The 20,399-nt window shown below is 32.9% G+C and overlaps 1 protein-coding gene across 1 annotated transcript; it reads right to left on the reverse strand.

Annotated features, from left to right (window-relative positions):
* Nucleotides 1-205: 205 nt before the first annotated feature.
* LOC131631337 (cytochrome P450 CYP82D47-like) lies at nucleotides 206-5,766 on the reverse strand. Its single transcript, XM_058902133.1, has 2 exons — nucleotides 4,729-5,766; nucleotides 206-1,011 (listed from the first exon to the last, which is right to left on the reverse strand). Exons 1-2 carry the CDS (start codon nucleotides 5,671-5,673, stop codon nucleotides 379-381), a joined length of 1,578 nt encoding a protein of 525 aa, XP_058758116.1. The 5' UTR covers nucleotides 5,674-5,766; the 3' UTR covers nucleotides 206-378.
* Between the last annotated feature and the right edge of the window lie 14,633 nt (nucleotides 5,767-20,399).

Genomic DNA, 20,399 nt, shown 5'->3' on the forward strand with positions numbered 1-20,399 from the left:
ATAGTATTAAAATACAATTGCAGTGTGGTTTTAAGTCACGTGTGTTAACTGTATTAGAATTCGTATTAAATAATTTTGACCATGTTTGTTCAATATTTCTCTTTAATCCACAAATTTTCTTGGCAAGCTTTATTTATAAGACTTTTTATCTGTGGAAAATTTATCTTCTTATTTACCTCAGGCCACAAACTAATCCAATGAAAAATAAGGAAATGGGAAAGTAGTGCATACAAGTTTCACGGGATCATATAAATTCGATTACATTCATGTTTGTTGGTCTCCCTCTTATTTAAATAGTTTTCAGTGCTCAACACACTATACAGTCGAATACAAGTTGTACTTTATTCTGAACACGCACCAATTCATTAATATAATTGGCTAATTTTCACTAACAAAGAGCTCGTATGGCAAACGGCGTTTCACTATAACCTCAAGCGGGGTGGTTTTGATATTTGTGAGTCCAAACGTCGCACTCATATCAACATTACCATTCGACGGAGTTGCGATTTCAAACGCTTGCAAGAAAGCAGCTAATGCCAAATGTGTCATTTGAAGACCAAATGTTATCCCAGGACAAGACCTTCTTCCACCTCCAAACGGAAGCAGCTCGTAATGTTGCCCTTTCACATCAACATCCTTATGAGTATCTAAAAACCTTTCTGGTTGAAACTCTAATGGTTCCGACCACACGCGTGGATCTCTATGCATCTTCCAAAGGTTCAAAATTAGTCTAGTACCTGTTTGAATATGGTATCCGCCTACGGTACAATTTTCAGTGAATTGACGCGCACCTGAGAATGGTCCAGCAGGATATAGTCGCAGTGTTTCTTTCACCACGGCTTGAAGGTAAACTAAGTTGTTTAGGTCTGATTCATTCACTAGCCTTTCTTTTCCAACTTTTTCGTCTAATTCATCTTGAACTTTCTTCAATGTGTGGCGATTGTTCAGCAGTAATGAGAGTGCCCATGTTATTGTTACTGTTGTTGTGTCCGTTGCCCCGGCAATTAACGTCTGCATAAAAATTGCTAGTAATTACTAGTAGCATCAAACAATTTCAAGATTTTAAAAAATGCAACATTCGTTCCTAATATTACAATCTATAGATCTCAAACAAATCAAATTGGGGAATTGTATTGAAATTAAGTATTAAATTTAAGAAAAATGTTAATGAATGTTTTTAGAAGATTCATTGAAGAAATACAAATAGAATTTCTTTTTGTAGTACACCACCATATGAAGAAATATGCGTATGTAGGGATAGGATGGATCATGGAAGATGCGGATAAATGGAAGAAATTGAGTTGAATGTGGAGTATCAGTCTCTTAAGTTGAGTTAGGTTTCTCTCTATTTTTTTAAAAGAAATAGTAAATATCATTACTCAAATTTTGAAATATAATACATTTATATTATTAAACAGTGTGACATATAATTTGTATACTTTATTTTTTATACATAGAAAATAGAAAATATTAGTAATAACACTCTTCATTTCTTTGAAGAAATTGAGAGGATATCAACTTACTTTAATTACCATCATGACTAAATTTAGTAGTCCACCATATAGATAAAGTATTTTTACTATAAATATAAATTTTGTAATCTTGGCAAGACACAATCAATTAAAGGAAACTATTTAACTTATTTGTCTCTCTAACTTAAATTTCGTATTTCATAGTTTATTAACTAAACTTTGAAAAAGGATTGGGATGACTTTTAAAATTGGTGACTTTGCTACACGTTGTATTTAACACTTTTTAAAGTAGTAGTTAAGAAATTTGTAACAGAGAGAAGAAGTTTATGCGGTGCACTCGCTTAAAGAAAGAAAAGAAAAAACTATTTAGAGCTATTGGCGGGTCAGTCAATTAACTTTTGAATTCGTTAATAAAAATTAAACTTAATTGTGTGAAGTGTCTTTAATATTTTTTCAGATATAATTTTGGTGACATTATCTAAAATAATTGTAAATAGTTTAATGAAAATTATACGTCTTACCCCTACCATTATTCCTCTACCCCTATATTTTTTTAAAATATTCCAATTCTATCTTTTTAATTTATAAAATAGTTTTATTATTTAATATTTACCATTTCACACTCCTACCAAAGTGCATCGGATAACTTGCAATCAAGTTTTCCGGTTTGTAATTTTTTTCCACCAGATAACTTGCAGTCAAGTTATCCGTTTTGTAATTTTTGTTTACTGGATAACTTGCAGTCAAGTTATCCGGTTTGTAATTTTTCTTTACCGGATAACTTGCAGTCTAGTTATCCGGTTTGTAATATCGTAGATAACGATTTTATTTACTTTTGACCATGGTTTTTCCTTGTTGCCTAAACTTTTTTATTTTTGGGTACGGTTGTTCCTTGTTGTCTAAACTTTTTTTTTTGAATTTTTGGATTAGTTAAAAACTATGCACCATCATCATTTTTAAATGGTTTTAGATTTTTTCCTAACAATCCTTTCATGTTTCCATCACATTTTATCTTCATCAAGTTTAATGTAGTGTCTGTAACGCCCCAAACTACTTTCACGATTAGTGACTGACCCCACAACGTGTGAGTGAGGTAAACGTATAATGAAAAGACTCGTGTTGGTTTGTGGGGTTATTCGGTAATCCCGAAAGTAGTTTGGGGCGTTGCAGACACTACATTTAATCTTGATGAAGTCAAAATATGATGGAAACATGAAAGAGTTGTTAGGAAAAAAAATCTAAAACCATTTAAAAATGATGATGGTGCATAGTTTTTAACTAATCTGAAAATTAAAAAAATAAATAAAAAATTTAGGCAACGGGGAAAAATCGTGGCCAAAAGTAAATAAAATCGTTATCTATAATATTACAAACCGGATAACTTGACTGCAAGTTATCCGGTGAAGAAAAATTACGAACCAGATAACTTGACTACAAGTTATCCAGTGAAAAAAAATTACAAATCGGAAAACTAGATTGCAAGTTATCCGATGCATTTTGGTAGGGGTGTGAAATGGTAAATATTAAATATTAAAATTATTTTATGAATTAAACGGATAGAATTTGAATATTTTAAAAAAATGTAGAGGTAGAGGGATAATGGTAGGGATATGAGGTATAATTCTCTAGTTTAATCAATCGCTAATAAAAATTAATTACATGAGTAACTTTATTACTATTCTATAAATGTAACTAGAAAAACCTATAATTAGAAATTAAAATAACCAAATGATATTATGATGCAACTTCTTTGAATGCATTCTTACAAAACATACCACCTATTAATGAAATAATATTCTAAAATTTAAGTTTAACTTTTGCGGAATAGCTTTTTATAGTGTATAGTCAAATTCCAAATTATCATTATTTTCAAAAGAAAAGTTGAAATGTTGCGGGTCAAACTTTGTTAGTTTGCATTCACACTTACATTAAAATAATTGCTGTTTTTTTAGTGAAATTATGTTGAACCTCATCTCTACGAGCTATCTACAACTTTTTCAGCTCTACTCGTACTTTTTTTCTATTACATGATTCAGAGTGGATACTTATTAAAATCTATATACAATTTTATTTTGTAATTTGATATTAGATTTGTACAATGTCGGTTAAAATTATTTCATTAAATTTTATCATTTAACTATGTCCTCAGCTCTAGTCATAATTATAAACAAATATTTATTTTTTAAATTTAATAAATAATAAATGTATCTGATTGTGGTTCAAATACATTTATTATTCAATAAATCTAAAAGAAAATCTTTGTTTATAATTATGATCGGAAGGAGTAATATTTTAAAAATAAAAGTATCATTTGGTGGATATATGTCACTCATTTTTTTATATTATAAAAATATTTTACTAATGGATATTTCTTTCTCTTTCTATTTCACAACATGGACTTAGGGTATTAGGAAGATCTTAAAGTTTCACATTGGTTGGAGATAGAGCATTGAAAGAGTATATATAGAGGGACACTCCTCACCTTACCAACCGATTTTGTAAGGATTAATTAAGTCAAACTCTACTATGGTATCAGAGCCTATCGATCGGACCATGGGCCGTCCACCATTAATATCCACGCACCAAGTCCAAAAGAGTGCTGGACGTGAGGGGACCATGGGCCGTCCACCATTAATATCCACGCACCAAGTCCAAAAGAGTGTTGGGCGTGAGAGGGTGTATTAGGAAGTCTCACATTGGTTGGAGTATAGAGGTTGAAAGAGTATATATAGAGGGACACTCCTCACCTTACCAACCGGTTTTGTAAGGATTAGTTAAGTCAAACTCTATTATAGTATCAGAGCCTATCGATCGGACCATGGACCGTCCACCATTAATATTCACGCACCAAGTCCAAAAGAGTGCTGGGCGTGAGGGGGTGTATTAGGAAGATCCTAAAGTCTCACATTGGTTGGAGATAGAGTATTGAAAGATTAAATATAGAAGGACACTCCTCACTTTACCAATCGGTTTTGTAAGGATGCGTTAAGTTAGACTCTGATAGATTTTCTCAAAAAATTTAGATTCTTAAGTCCATTAGTCACAATTTAATGATTGAAAAATAAATAGAATCCTTAATTATAGTTTAATTGAGACCCTATTTTTTGAGACATTATTTAATCATAAGCCAAACAATTTTATATTTTTTTTCTTTAGACACTCAAAGAAAACTGTCATGTTAAGTATTAACCATATTCATGTGTAAAAATATACTAGAAATTGGAAATGATGTTATAGTAGTGGTAGTGATGCTTACCAAGCATGTGGCTTTGACGACAGTATCAAGATCATAACCATCAAGATCAACACCATCCAGAACAGACAACAAAACATCAATGAAATCCTGCTCACTCTTAGCAATCTCTCCCAAATCATTATTTTTCCTGCGATGTTCTTCCAACCATCCACAAACAACACTATCCATCTCACGCTCAGCTTTCTTCATCTCCTTCACATGTCCTCCCAGATCAAGCCATCCAAGAAACGGAATCGCATCTCCAACCACAAACAAACCTGTCAACCGAAAAAACTCTCTGAAAACCCACCTCACCTTCCTCACCTCTCTCTCATCACCACCATCACTCGAATATCTCTTCCCACCAATCATCCTCATAATCACGTTCAAGTTCATATCTCCCAACAACTGTTTCATCTCCACTTTTAAATCACCAGACTCATCAAATCCATCGTTGTTATAAATCTCTGCCAACGATTTCTTCACCTCCGAGTCTCTAATATCACCAAGCAATTCAAATCTCCGAACAGATAACAACTCTGAAGCCGTGACCTTACGCATCCTTTGCCAGTAATTTCCATAAGGAGAGAATCCAAAATTAGCGTAGTCGTGTCCTAATATTTTTGCGGCGGTGAATTTTGGACGGGACGAGATTATGACATCGTGTGTGGTGAAAATCTCCTTGGCTAACTCCCAAGTGCTTACCACAACGGCTTTGTGAACACCGATTCGAAGGGTGAAGATTGGTCCGTATTTGTCTGCTAAGTCTCCTAAGGTTATGTATGGAGGCTGCTTTGAACCGCCTAGGAGATGAAGGTGGCCGATCAAAGGCCATCCACCAGAAGCTAAAGGTGCAAGCTTGGGTCGTGCCTGTGCTTCACCTCTAAAGAACACAGAATAAGTAACTAGTAGTATGCTCAAAACACCGGCGACAACTGCGTATAGATACTCAATTGTTACCTCCATGGTGATATGCGGTGCGGCGTCTTTCGTTGTATGGAATGTGAAAAATAAGTTTACTTGAAGAAGCTTTGATGAATGTACTAAATACTTAAAATAATTGTTTTTAGCTAAGTAATAAAATAGTCACAAACAATGACTTTAGTTAGCTTGACAAGCACAGAATTCTTCGTTTTTTTTACTTAATTGGATATATCTTTTAGGTGTCTGAATGTGTTAAAATAGTACACGCATAACAAATTACACGTTATGTGTACATATAAAAATATTAATAAAATCACACAATTAATTATACATATTTATAAACTACTAAAATAATATATACATTTAATTATAGAACATTGATGTCGTTTGTGAGAATCGACTTTTGATCTCTACGATTCTCTACTATCAAACTTCTCTATATTCAACCAAATCTTCTATGTTAGAAATCCAAATCTTCTTTGATCAAAGCACAAATCTCCATTTCCTAATCACTTCCGTCAAATTAAGGTTCAATTCCCCTCTTTCAATTCATCCATCAGATTAGTCAATGATGGTGGCTTCCAAAGCTACTTGCTATGCCATCCAACGACAAGTTATGACTTCCATTCAAGGGACGAACGATCAAATCTTGATGACCGCTCCATCTGTTCCCCGCCACAGGATCATGTCCAACCTATGACAAATCAGGGAGCGTTTTAACCTATTTCATTCTTTGGATCTGCACCACACTTTTTGCTAGGCATAACTTTATTCAGACCCTTACCACGACCTATTATGCCCAAGTGAGAAATCTACTTAATATAAATCTAAAGAAGTCATGATGGCAACCCTAGCCACATGTCATCTTGATAACAATTATTGCCACATGTCATTTGGAAATAATTATTTGTGATAAATAATACAAATAAATAATAACTTGAAGTAAAACTAAATATACATAAACAATATTTTAATATAAATTGTTGGATTCAAAATATATTTAAAAATATATTAATTATTATATATATATATATATATATATATATATATATATATATATATATATATATATATATATATATATATATATAATTGATTAAAAAGTTAATAATAATATTGAGCCATAGTGATAAATAATAGAAATAAATAATAATTTAAAATAGATTAAAACTAAATATACATAAATAATCTACTTAATATAAATGCAAAGACATATTTCCAACATATAAAATAATTATTTTTTAAATTATTTTATATTATAACAATTATTTTTTAAATATAAAAATAATTATTTTTAACAATAATATAAAATAATTATTTTTTAAATTTTTCTATCTTAATAGTTTTGTATAATAATCTAGACAAATATTTAATAACGTTTACTCAATTAACGACAAATATACTATATAAATAAATTACTTAAGTAATATGTTTTATTGAATTTATTTTGTTATTAAATTAATAGAAATATTTTTAAAATATATTTTATATTGATAATAATGAATAAATAGTAATACCCAAAATTAATTTATATTGAAATCAATAGAAAATATAGATAATAAATACTTAGTATAGTGAAAACTAAAATACTCAAGTAGATAAAATATCATAAAATATTAATTTAATTGAATAAATATAGAAATATATCACATAAATATTTGATTTTTTTTTCCTTTCATTTCAATTCTGTTGCTATTGTTTGATTACCATTCATTTAATTATTGTATTTATATAAATATTTATTAATAAGTTATAATAAAAAATGACTTTAATTCACTTATTTAATTTTTTGTAGTCACATTAATTAATTAAGGGGACAACTTCTCTACCCACCTCAAAAAGTTGGGTAGTGTATCTTCCACCAATCACATTGCATCATTTAGTTTTATCTTATTTAATTAATCATTAAATAGTATATTTTTTTGTTGTTTCCAAGACATTTTACATTGAAGGCAATTTTACCCAACTTTTTGAGTTTGGTAGATAAGAATTCACCATTAATTAAAACTAAATATTTGATTATATCATTTTAATTAGGAAGTAAACTATACATTAAGATGAATATTTTCTCATTTTATTTTTCATATAAATTTGACATTATAAAATTACAAATATAAAATTATTTTTTAACTAATTATGATAAAAAAAATAGCTTTCATTTCCCCATCAATATTTGTAACTGATTATTTTTTTAATTTTATTTCCATCAATATTTTCTTTCTTTCTGTAGTTATAATTATTAATTACTACAATTACATTCTTAATATAGTTATAACTCTCCAATACCAATTAGTAACGATGTATTTTGAAGGTTTTCCCCATCCTATTCTAATTACAATTTATTTTTTGAACAAAATCAGTTACAAAGTTTTTAATTATATTATTTTTATAATTATTGCAAAAATTAATGTTTAAAAGTGAAGAGTTTTATGAAACTGTCCATCATAATATCATTTTATTATTTTGAAAACCATAAATTTGTCAATATTTCTTCCTTAAATAGATAAACTCTTCTCACTTTCTTTCTCACACATATACTTTAGAATTTGATTTGATGAATAATCTGACAAAGCATGGAATGAATGAGTGAAATATTCTATTGATTAAAAAAGATAATTGGTTTTTTTATCTTTATCTAATCCAAAAGCTTTTGGAAGGTTCCATTTTTTTTATGTCCATATTTTTTCTAATAAATTTTATTTCTTATTTTGATCATATTTAAATTTACTTCATCTATATTATTTTGATCATATTCAAATTCATTTAATACTCATATTCATATTGTGTAATATAATTTCTAATTTTAATTTTGCAGGTTTTGCAATTTAAAAAAGGTATAATTGGCACAAGCTCCTACAAATAACAATCTCAGAACGATTATTGAAATATACGTCTCTTGTATTCATATGGAGAATCTAAATTCTAGAAATTGTAATGCATCTGCTTATGTTAAGATATTTTTATTTTTATTATGATTTTTATTTTTTTTTTTAAATTTTCTTCCTCTTTCTTCACAATTCTAGAATGGTAGTACTGCTTTCTTTTAGATATAAATTGTAATTATTATTTTAATCATATTTTATAATCATATTTATTTTGATATATGTTGGTTATTATAGAATTAAAAATGCACATATTTATTGGTCTTCTAATTTCAAAATTTACGGGCTTTATAAAATTAAATATTAGAATTTTTAATTTGACTATTGACCTAAGATAAAAAGAATAGTTATAGAGCAATGTTGTTCTACAAATTTAAGTGTAATATATAATATTTCATTTTAAGAAAAGAGTCCTACAATATATTTTAATCATATATTTTAACATTAACCTGATATTTTAACAAAAAAAAAAAATATTTATTCAAGGTCTCACTTTTTTAATTATTAATTAATTAATTTTATAAAATTAAATATTAGAATTTTTAAATTTTTTATAATAATTTTAATGAAAACTGATCATTATAAAACTGTTGAATTAAACCATCATTACTTCAAAATTAATAATAATAAAAATATATTTTTAAATATTTCATAGTAATAGTAATGAAATGAATATCAACGAATGAAATTAATAAATAATTTAAAATCTATGAAAAATATAAAAAATTAATAGTTAGAAGGAGAGTGAATTCTTACAAAATTAAAATAAATACAATATCAAAAGCTAACAATTTAAAAATGTCATTGATTGAATAAATATATAAATATAACTAATAAATTTTTCAACTATTTTTTTCTATTTTGTAACTTCTATCATTTATTTATATTTATTCAGTTACTTATTGTCTTGATACAAATTTTTATTAACAATTAAATCAATGAATTATTTATTTTTATTATTATATTTATTTTTATTATTATATCAATGTGTGATATTGAGTTATCATCATGGTTGTCAAACTCGCGGGTAGACTCGTAAACTCGTACGAGTTTACGAGTCTAGGAAGCATAAACGAGTAGACTCGCGCATAGAATCATTTTTTGATAGACTCGGATAGACATGGGTAGAATCGCACAAACTCGTATGGACTCGCGAGTCTATCACGAGTTTACGAGTCTATCAGTATTTTTTTATTTTGTTATTTTTAACCAAAAAAGGCTCAAATTTCCCAAAAGATTTTATTTGATTTTTAAAAAACCCTTATTTTGTTTTGCTTGTACGAGAATTAGAAAGTATCTCTCATATTCTCTTGTACGGTATTTCCATGGAGATATGACTCCAAAATTAAAGAGGTTTGCAATTCGCGTTCGAAGCTTAACTTGCAGCTCATATGGTTGTGAACAAAATTGGAGTTCCTTTGAAATGGTAATGAATTATTATTTTTTGTTTATATATGTAATTTTTTATTTTTTTAGAAACATTGAGTTGAATAGTTATTTGCTTTGCAAGTTCATTCCAAGAGAAGAAGTATGTTACATGAAAAAAATTTAGTTTATTTCATGTGCAATTTGAAATTAAAAAGTAGAAAAGAAAAAGCGAAGAGTGTTATTCTTTCATTTAAAGATATTCATTTAGATTATGAATGGATAACTGAAGATCCTAATGAAGAAAATATGAAAATTGAATTTAATGTTGAGCAAGATGATATTATTATTCATAATATTATGGAAGATGAGGTTGTTGTTACTAATGTTGTGAAGTGGTCGTGGTGGTGGAAATGTTGAATTAGGTGGAAGTGGAACTTCCAGAAATGTAATATTTGCTAATGATTAAGAAGATGTTTCATCTGGGACAGAGTTTGATGATGATACTCAAGATATCGATGAAGAAGATGGTGATGATATTGTTGGTGATGGTTTTACTAGAGCTTTTGATGTTTGAAGCCATTAGCATATATGCTTTGTGTTTTTTTCTTCATGTAGTAGCCAATTGACAAGATTTTAGTACTTTAAGTCTTTAGTTAACTACATATACTTTGCTATTTTTTTGTTTTATTGTCGATTTTTTTGCTAACAAATTTGCTATGAAGTATGACATTTAAGTTTTAACGGTAATAGGTGTTCTATTATATATATTTGTGTCATATATGAGGAATTTAAAAGTTTAAAAATATAGGAGTGTGTAATATATGTGTCACTTATAGATTTTTGAAAGTAGTTTTAATTTTTCATAGACTCGTACGAGTTTACGAGTCGAGTCTACGAGTCGAGTCTACGGACCCTTTACGAGTCTAAGTAGACTCGCGAGTTTGACAACCTTGGTTATCATCATTTAATATATATTTTTTTCTAAATTTTATAGTCATTATAATAAATATAATAACAATATTTTGAAGTTTAAAATGTTATATACAATGGCAATAATATATTATAAGTCAACCGCGCAACGCGCGGGTTATATACTAGTGATTCCTAATTTTCATCTTTTGCAGGCTAATCTTGGTTTGCAAGGAGCTGACAACCTGTTGAACAACATAAACCAAATGATGTATCAACAAAACTCCCAAATCTCGGTAGAGAGGCTGACTCGGATTGAAGAAATTTTATACAACGTCAATCTGTCGACGCGGGAAAATTGGGATTAAGCTATTGATTAATTTAACTCGCAAATAAGCCAAAGTCTCCACCGATCTTTATTGTTTCCAAAGGAATGGGAAAAGAGAAAATAAAACCCAAAGACGTTTTAAAAATAAAACTAATAAAACAAAGAGAAAAGAGTACGAGGGTTGGTTATGCAAGGGAAAGGTATTAGCACTCCTCACATCCATGTTACTCCATGAGAATCTTTTTGAAAATCTATTTTAAAATAAAGAGTTATGTGTAAAAAATGGATGGGATGAGAAAAGAACATTTTTTAGGGCTTTTATTTATGCTCGGCAAGCCGCCGTATTTTGTGCCTACATACCCCTTGAGTGCAATAGAGAAGTCAGAGCATTTGTAGTTCTTCTCATAAAGAAAACACGAAGGTTTGTTTTGATTGATTTTAAATGAAGAGATACTTTGTCATCTCAAAGGAAAAAACTAACTAATCAACCATAAACATGAGAACAGATGGATCTTTGCATCACAATGAAAGAAGGATTCCAACTTGGATAGAGATCAACAAGTGTGCCATTTGCTCTTTCAAGTGGAAAAAAATGAACACCATATCAATCAATATCATGGGGATAGGAGAATTACATCTCAACTATGATGATTACTCATGTTTGGTCTTTAAGAAAAAAAATTAAAATGAAAAGCCAAATGGCAAAAGGTTTAGATGAGGTTTTTGATTTTTTAGGAGAACAATCTCAAGTGGATCCCTTAGGCAAAGGATACTTTGAACACTTCCTCCTTTAATTTTTGAAAGATTTTTGATATGCTTAAGTATCTTAGCATTTATTCAAGAAAAGGTTTGATGATCACTTGACAAATTCAAGGTTTATCAAAAGAGTTTGAGTTTGAAAAACAAGAAGATTTTGTAAAGAGGTGGAAGATTTTGAAATTTAAGAAGATAGGCAAGAGATGAAAGGACTATCCTAAAGCACAAAGTAAAAGCTAACAAATAGAAAGATCTAACCAAGAAGAAGTCAAACAAATTAACACAAGAATTCCTTTCATTGTATTAACTTTAAAGCATAACATCAAATGAACCAAAGCACTTGACCAGATGAATAACCAATAGCCATAAGTTCAAAATAAAAATCCAACCAATAATGTATCAGCTAAAAATTGAACTTGTTTTAGATGAATTTGTATAAGATGAAATTGAATCAGATGAACTTGTATCAGATGAACTTTCAAAGTTTTAAATTAATAGAACAACATCACACACGCAACACAATCAGACAAACCAAGTAACCAACATATAAAATTCCAAGGTCTTAGATACATTAGTATCAGATGAAAAGCTCCAAGTCAAGGTTCTAGTCCTAAGTCCAAAGGTCTAACTCCTTGAGCAAGGGATAATAGCTATAGTCCAAAGAAGAAATTAATTTTTTTAAGGTTTTGCCTTGATTAATGTTTTTAAGACAAAAAGAAATAAAATGTCCAAAGGGACAAAAGAAAAATAACATAAACATAAACAAGTAGAATGAAATGTAATGCTAAAGATAAATTGTATAAAGTAAAGGTAAGAATTAAATTGCAAGAACTAAAGGAAAAAATCAAATTACATTAAAGTAAAGTTAGTACAATAATATGGTTAGTTGTTAGTAAGATGATTAATCAACCGATTCGGGAAAATTTAGATGTACTTATATAGAAGTAGCATCTATGAGACTGGTCAATAAAATTTATGTATCATATTTGTTAGAGAAATGATAGAGATCACTCTCCTAAAATAAATAGCATAAGTCAAAACAAGGTGATCAAGACTAAGTCAAGGAGATGAGATCATTACATTCAATCAAGTACTTCTTAATACCATGAGACAAACTAATCATCAGCTCAAAGTAATTCACACGATCTTTTTGATCAAGTGGAAAGTATATTTAAATTGATGAAAGTTCATGAAGTACTAATCCAAACCTAACTTAACAAGATGAATCATCGTCATCCAATTGATGAGAAAAAGAAAAAGAAAGAGAAGGAAATGGAGAGATAAGACAATAACAAGATCAAGAAAACGATCAAAAACCAAATTGGATCACAACTAGGTCAAACTTCATCAAATTCAATCATCCATTTTGGTGGATTTGGTCTTTTAGACCTATTAACACCCAAGTTCCATTGATGTTGATGAAATTTATGACCAAATAAGTCACAATCCAAGGTCATCAACAACCAAACAATTCACAATACAATTAAACAATTAAAATGCATATTAACTATTTTTAAAATATTTTAAAATCGAAAATGAAAGCAAAAATGCAAACTAAATTCAAACTAATGAATAAATTGCAAATAAGACAACGGAAAAATCATAATAGTCTCTAATTTTTTTATAAATTTTTTGGATTTTTTGGAAACACAAAAACATTTTAAAATAAATTAAAACAAAGCAAACTAGTCAAAAATAATTAAAAATAGCAAACATAAAAATTAAGAAAATTTCTTTACCCACCTCCCTATGGGGGGTCACCCCCAGCGAAATTCCCAAACTACCCCTGCTTCGGAAATGAACTTCCGAAGCGCTTTTTTTTTTAAAAAAATTTCCTTGATTCGGAAGTTCATCTCCGAAAACACCTCATGGGGGGTGCGTTCGGAGATGAACATCCGAAAAAACCTCATGGGGGGTGAATTCGGAAGTTCATTTCCGAATTATGCAGAAACTGTGTTTTTTTTTAATGTTTTTTCTTAAACGCAACCGCATTTTAATTAAACGTTACCGACAAATAAAATAAACAATAGATAGACTGAAAACACTAATATGATAAATAAACAAAAAAAAAATACTAATCCGATGAAAATAATATATACAAACCGAAACAAATAAAAATAGTGTGCTAAAGATACAATCCGGAAAACAAAAAATAAATAAACCCGACCACTACTGGGTGTGCCTAACCCTCTCACCCTGGGCCCTCCTCTGCCGCCTGTATGTCGCCGCACGGTCCGCATCAAGGACGATCATCTCCATCACCGCGACTGCCTCTGGACCGCCCCGCTCCACGATACCTCGATCCAACGCGTCCCGCCCAATCATCGATATCCGCTGACAGATCGGCATGAGATCAATGGCGTGATCATCCTCGGCCTGCTGGTTCTCCAGGATCTCCTCGTGTGCTGGCCTAGGAGCGCCGGGAACGTCGGGTCTCAAGAGAGGATGGGACACCCGGTAGAACCATGTGACGTACCCCTCCACACTGTGCCAGTCCTGGGTGACCCGCATGCGACGGTACTCCTCCGGTACCACATGATCCTCCCAATGCTCCCATATGGCAGTGAGCTGCACTCTGGTCACTGTGTCAGGAGCAGCCTCGAAGGGTGACCTGGGTATGATCTGCACGAATCCGAACTGACGCATGCACCGCTCCGGGAGATACCGAACCATGATGCCGGTCCCGCATGCCAACCAGCCTGAATATAGAGCAACCCCGTCGAAGGGGACAACCTGAGCGTAGTCGGCGAACGGCCTCCAGGTGACGTCGTCGTGCATCGTGCGGTCCAGGTACACGCGGTATGGTCCCACCGCATCGTTCCCCCTCTGGAGAACGTATCTGGCGGCCCTGGGCATGGGGTCCACATACTCAGGATCGATGTGGAAGCCGTGGATGCGGGAGAAGTAGGAGATGATCCAGCTCTGAAACAGAAACAAGATAATGTATTAAAATTAAATACGAAACATAAATAAATAAATAAATAAATACGAGAATGTGTTAAAATCAAACGTACCGTAAGCAGAGTGCAGGATCCGACCAGCTGCCTCGTCCTCCAGTTGGAGGCCTCATTCAGCTTCTGGTAGAGATATGCCAGAGTAGCTGCCCCCCAGTTCCACTGGTGAACGGTATCCAGGTCCATGAAATAGCGGAGGTAGGTCACGTCGACGTACCTGGCGCTCTTGTCCACAAAGCATGCAGCGCCTACCACATGCATGTACCAGCACCGGAGAGCGCAGCCGCGGTGATACTCTGTGAACAGCTCGTCACCCTCACCCTCAGCCTCGGCAGCCGCGTCCAGGTGGAACTCAAAATAGATCTTCAGTGTAGTGAACCGGACATGAGGCCCACAAGTCGTGGCGCACTCAAAGTGAGCAACCTCCTCCTCCATGCCCAGATAGAGCGTCATCCACTCAATGGCCTCCACCCTCTGGATCTTGGAGTGGGTCAACAGCGGCCCCCTAATAGGCAGGTGGAGAAGACACTGGACGTCATGCAAGGTGATCGTCATCTCCCCAACCGGCAGGTGGAAAGATGACGTCTTCTTGTGCCAGCGCTCCACAAATGCCCCCTGCATGCCGGTGCTGATGGTGGTGTACCCGGTCATGCAGAGCCCGCTAAGCCCTGAACCTCGCACATGGTCGTTAAACCACTGAGCTGCTGGTTTAAACAAACCGAAAATCTTCCTGGAGTGGTTCACCATTTTCAATGGCTCTCTCTCCTGTTACAAAAAAAAACAAATAAGCGAGAAATAAACGGTAAAATTATAAAAAATGGTGAAAAATAAACGGCTAAGTTAAAAAAACTACCTCTCCCTCCCAGATCCGCCGAGCGACGTGATCCTGGTAGTGAATCAGCAGGGAAGTGTCAAAAGGCCCTCCCGGATAGTTATCCACCTCCTGCTCCTCCTGCTCCTCCTCCTCCCCGACTGGAGGGTCAACATCCGGTATGACCTCCTCCTCCTCCTCCTCCTCATCATCATCCTCCTCCTCTCGCTGGCGGGAAGAAGATACCCGAGCCAGCGTACTCCTATAGCCTGAAGGAGATGAACTCTCCACCAAGTCCTGTGTAACACGGCGTCCCCGGCCCCGCCCGCGTGTCGACGCCAGCTGCGCCGCCGCCCGCTCGCGTCTAGCCGACGCAGTCTGGGACTCCCTGCCCTGTCTGATGCGTGCTGGCTGGTTGCCTGTCATGTTCCTGTAAACAATCGAAATTGAAATCGATTAATATGCGAGACAAATGAAAAAACAAAAAAAAATTGCACTTCTGATACAGTTCGGAAGTTCATTTCCGAAACTGGAATGGAGGTGTTTTCGGAAATGAACTTCCGAAACACCCCTGCGCAGAGCTTTTCTGCAACCTTCAATGGCAGACCCCAAAATCAAAATTCAAACCTATGTATACACATTCTAAACATCCTAAAAATCAGTATAAACCTAACCTAATACATTTTTTGCTATTTCTAAACACCCTAATATACATTTTAATCATAGATCTTAAAATCAAAATGCTTACCTATTGAATAGATTGGAGGGCTTTAGAATGTAATAGAGCAACTAGATGGAGCCTTTGAGGTAGCTTGGAACTGGTTTGCACAAAAATCTCTTTGGGGTTGAGTTTGAAGAAGATTAGGGTAAATGATTTGGGGGAGGGGGCCGTTTTGCTTAATCTGCAAAACGCGCAGTATTTCGGAAATGAACTTCCGAAATGGTGTTTTCGGAAATGAACTTCCGAAATAAGTCAAATTTTTTAAAAAAAAAGGCGCTTTCGGAGATGCATCTCCGAAAACACCTTTTTCTTGCATTTCGGAAGTTCATTTCCGAAGTCAGGGGTATTCTGGGTTTTTCACCAGAGGTGAGCTAGAAGGTTGGGAGGTTGGTAAAGAAATTTTCAAAATTAAATTCTAAAAAAATCACACAAATTCAAAATTGATGTAATATTTTTTTTTGATTTTTTTCATGATTTTTGGATGCAAAATGAATTTAATATGAATTTTAGAAAAGAAAAGAAAATAAGAAGAAGAAAATATATGAGGTGGCACGTCCAAGGGTGCTGGAGCCAAGGTCCATGGTGATCCTTGTCGCTACCACGAAAAAATATAGAGTCGCCACTAAATTGTATTCATCCCAACAGGGAAACGAACATATCAAGAAAACCTCAAACAAGCAAAGGAGATGGTCTCGCAACCAACTTGGATCTGAAAGTCGGTTACACAAGGGGAAGTTATTAGCACCCCCCCCACGTCCGTAGTACTCTACGGGATCTACTCTTGTTATTTCTAATAAAAGGATGTGTATATCTAATGCTTACTTGCTTAGGGAATGTATGCTGTGAATTATGGAAGGAAAACAAAGGTTTTTAATATTAAGCTCGCCAGGATTTCCCGAACCCTGTGCATACGTATCCCTAATGTTTAAGAGAGAAATCATAGATCCATAGTTCTTCTCAATATTTTTTGTTTGTTGTGTGTGTGTTTTATGGATAACCATCATTTTATGAAAAGGGTTTTCAATAGAAAAGGAGCCCTAAGTCAAAATGAGTTTGCATTTATTGGTGTTTTTGTTAGGTGAATACCTCAAGTGGTTCCCTTAAACAAGAGATACATGATTACTTCCCCTTTAGTTATAAAAATGTTTCAACATCTTTAAGTGTTTTGGATATTTGATCTCAAAAGAGTTTTAGTCTTACAAGGATGCAAAGAGAAAGAAAAATGTCTAAGGGATACTTGATCCTATTGTCATCATGCAATGTGGACTTAAGATTGAGTTTCAAAGGAATATCTATATATAGTTGTCATGCGATATGTAACGCCCCGTTTTTATTGTAATTATTTTATAATTAGAAATAAGCGACGTGATATGATGTGTGTGATTTGATGTAAATTGTGGGGTAGAATACCTTAGAATAAGGTAGTCGTGACGTGGAATTGAGGATAGAAGTGGATGTGTAAATATTAGAATGTTATTAGAATTATTACTATTATTGTTATTTTTAATAGTAATAATAATATAGTTAATAAATAAATTAGATTTAATTAAATAATAAAAATAAGGAAGGGTAAGATGGGGTTATCATATTAGGGGTCTAAGGGTTAATATTGAGAAACAAGAGAGAGAACACATTTGTATCGATCGTGAAACCAGAAAAAGGGAGAACACGAAGGCTTGGACAAGAGATTTTTTAGAGAACCAAGAATACTAAGGTAAGGATGGGGTTCTAACATTATAAAGGGTTATATGATGATGGGTTATGGTAGAGATAGGACTCTTAATCTTCTGTTCATGTTTTATGTGAAATTGAATTAGTGTGTATGTGATGATAAGATGTTGATGATGAATGATGTGTGAATCCCTTGAATCTAATGAATTTGTTGTGGAGTTGATGAATATTATGATGTGGCAATATTTATGTCCAAATGGTGTATATTAGAAAAATGTCTTGGTGTTAAAATTATGAGTTTTGGGGTTTTGAAAGTGTAAAAATCGCAACCTGCATCACTGCAAAAATTTTGAGAAAACTGCAGTGGTAACCGGTTACCACCTGGGGGAAAACGGTTACCACCTGAATATTTTGGATTCTGGGGGATTTTTGGTGAGATAGTAACCGATTACCATATCTGGGTAACCGGTTATAGAGTGGCTAAATAGAATGAGGACTTTTTAAAAAATTAGTGTAACCGGTTACCATAACTGGGAAAGCGGTTACCACAGACAAAAATAGTAGCGTGTGTTTTGGTTAGAGTGTTGTAACCGGTTACCATAAGTGGGTAACCGGTTACCACTGAAACTGACCATTTTTGAAAACTTTGAAAAGTCATAACTTTTGATTTGGGTGTCCGTTTGACGCGCCGTTCAAACCTACGGAAAGCTAAAAGTATTTTCTATCCAATGAGATTAATTTGGGGACATTTTGGGAACATTTTATGAAAAATTATATTTTCTGGTAATTTTTCTACATTGCAAAGTTGTGAATAAGATGATGAAATTGATGGGAACCGTTGATGCGATGATGTTATAATGATGTGAAAATAAGCGATGTGTATGACGTGGCCTATGTTAGCATATTCCTTTGATGTGTGTTGTGTTATTGCATACGTTATTGTCACATGATAGTGTCACATGCATTTCATAGTGATGTGGCCTTCTATGGCAAAAGCGATGTGGCCTTTTATGGCAAAGCGATGTGGCCTTTTATGGAAAAAGCGATGTGATATAGTACCACATGCATAGAGTAAGTAGATTTGGTCTCATTGCATTATCATGACGTTATCGATCGAATAAGTTGTGATTGTATGATTGTGAGGTGTGATTGTGAAAGTTGTGACGTGTGTTGGTGTTGATGCACGAAGTATGAATATTATAAATTTGTATGCCATACTTTATCTGCCTGTTATAATATTTCCGTTTATATTGTTATGATATCTCACCCCTTCTATTTGAATGTTACCTCTACGCGGATAACGTGCAGGTGACAAGGATTAGATTTGCTTGAGGTACGGAGTGGCGCCTAGTATTGCGTAGATTGAGTCAGGTCTTGCTCTGATACATAACACCGGGGATGAACGCTTGTTTTGCTATTATGTTATTAGTTGTTTTTGAAAGATTTTGAGAGTATTATAAACTCTCTTTGATTTTTTTTGTTTTGCTGGTATGTTATATTGTTGAAGACGATGATTACTACATGTTGATTTATTCCCGTTGCATTAATAAAGTGAAATTAAACACTATGATGGTTGCGATGTTGGTTCATCCGAACGAATGTGTTATGTATTTCTGATTTAATTGTTGAGCAAAAATTTATGAGTTGATGATGTAACATCCTATTTGACATTGATTTATAATTTTAATTACTCTGATTTTTATTTAATTATCGATGGGGAAAATAGGGTGTTACACAAGATGGTTCTAAGGTCAAGGATACAAGGGAATACTACCTATGTTGTCATGCTTGGATATCAATCCTAAGGTCTACCTCAATTCAAACTTAATCAAGATGGAATTAAGAGGTCACAAGGAAGCATGTTATAACATAAATTTAGAAGAAACAAGCTCACAAGCATAAAGGTATTAACCCACAAGTAACATCTTAGGTACTTGATAAAGCCTCAAGAAACAGTATCAATTACAAATCATAAAGGTAACAAACCCCACAAAGCAAATCTCAAGCACTTAACAAAGCCTCAAGAGCACACAATATTCTCATATTAGAGATAACAATCCATAAATAAACCTTAAACACCTAGCAACGCTCAAGACTAAGTAACAACTTACATCTTATTGGTAACTACCCTTTGAGTGCTTAACAAATAATCAAGGCAAGTCAAACTTAACTAAGTAAGATTTAAACAAACATCGCTTAAGCCTAATAAGACTTAAAGCAAATAGCAACTTCAAGCATTAAAGGTAAACACCAACATGCATCTCAAGCACTTAACTAAGACTCAAGATAAGTCCAACTTGACCAAGTAAGACTTCAAAGCACACACAAATTAAGTTTAACAAAACTTAAGACAAGCCACACTTAGCCA

Source organism: Vicia villosa, unplaced genomic scaffold (genome assembly GCF_029867415.1).
Source record: "Vicia villosa cultivar HV-30 ecotype Madison, WI unplaced genomic scaffold, Vvil1.0 ctg.000813F_1_1, whole genome shotgun sequence".
Classification (NCBI taxonomy): Eukaryota; Viridiplantae; Streptophyta; class Magnoliopsida; order Fabales; family Fabaceae; genus Vicia; species Vicia villosa.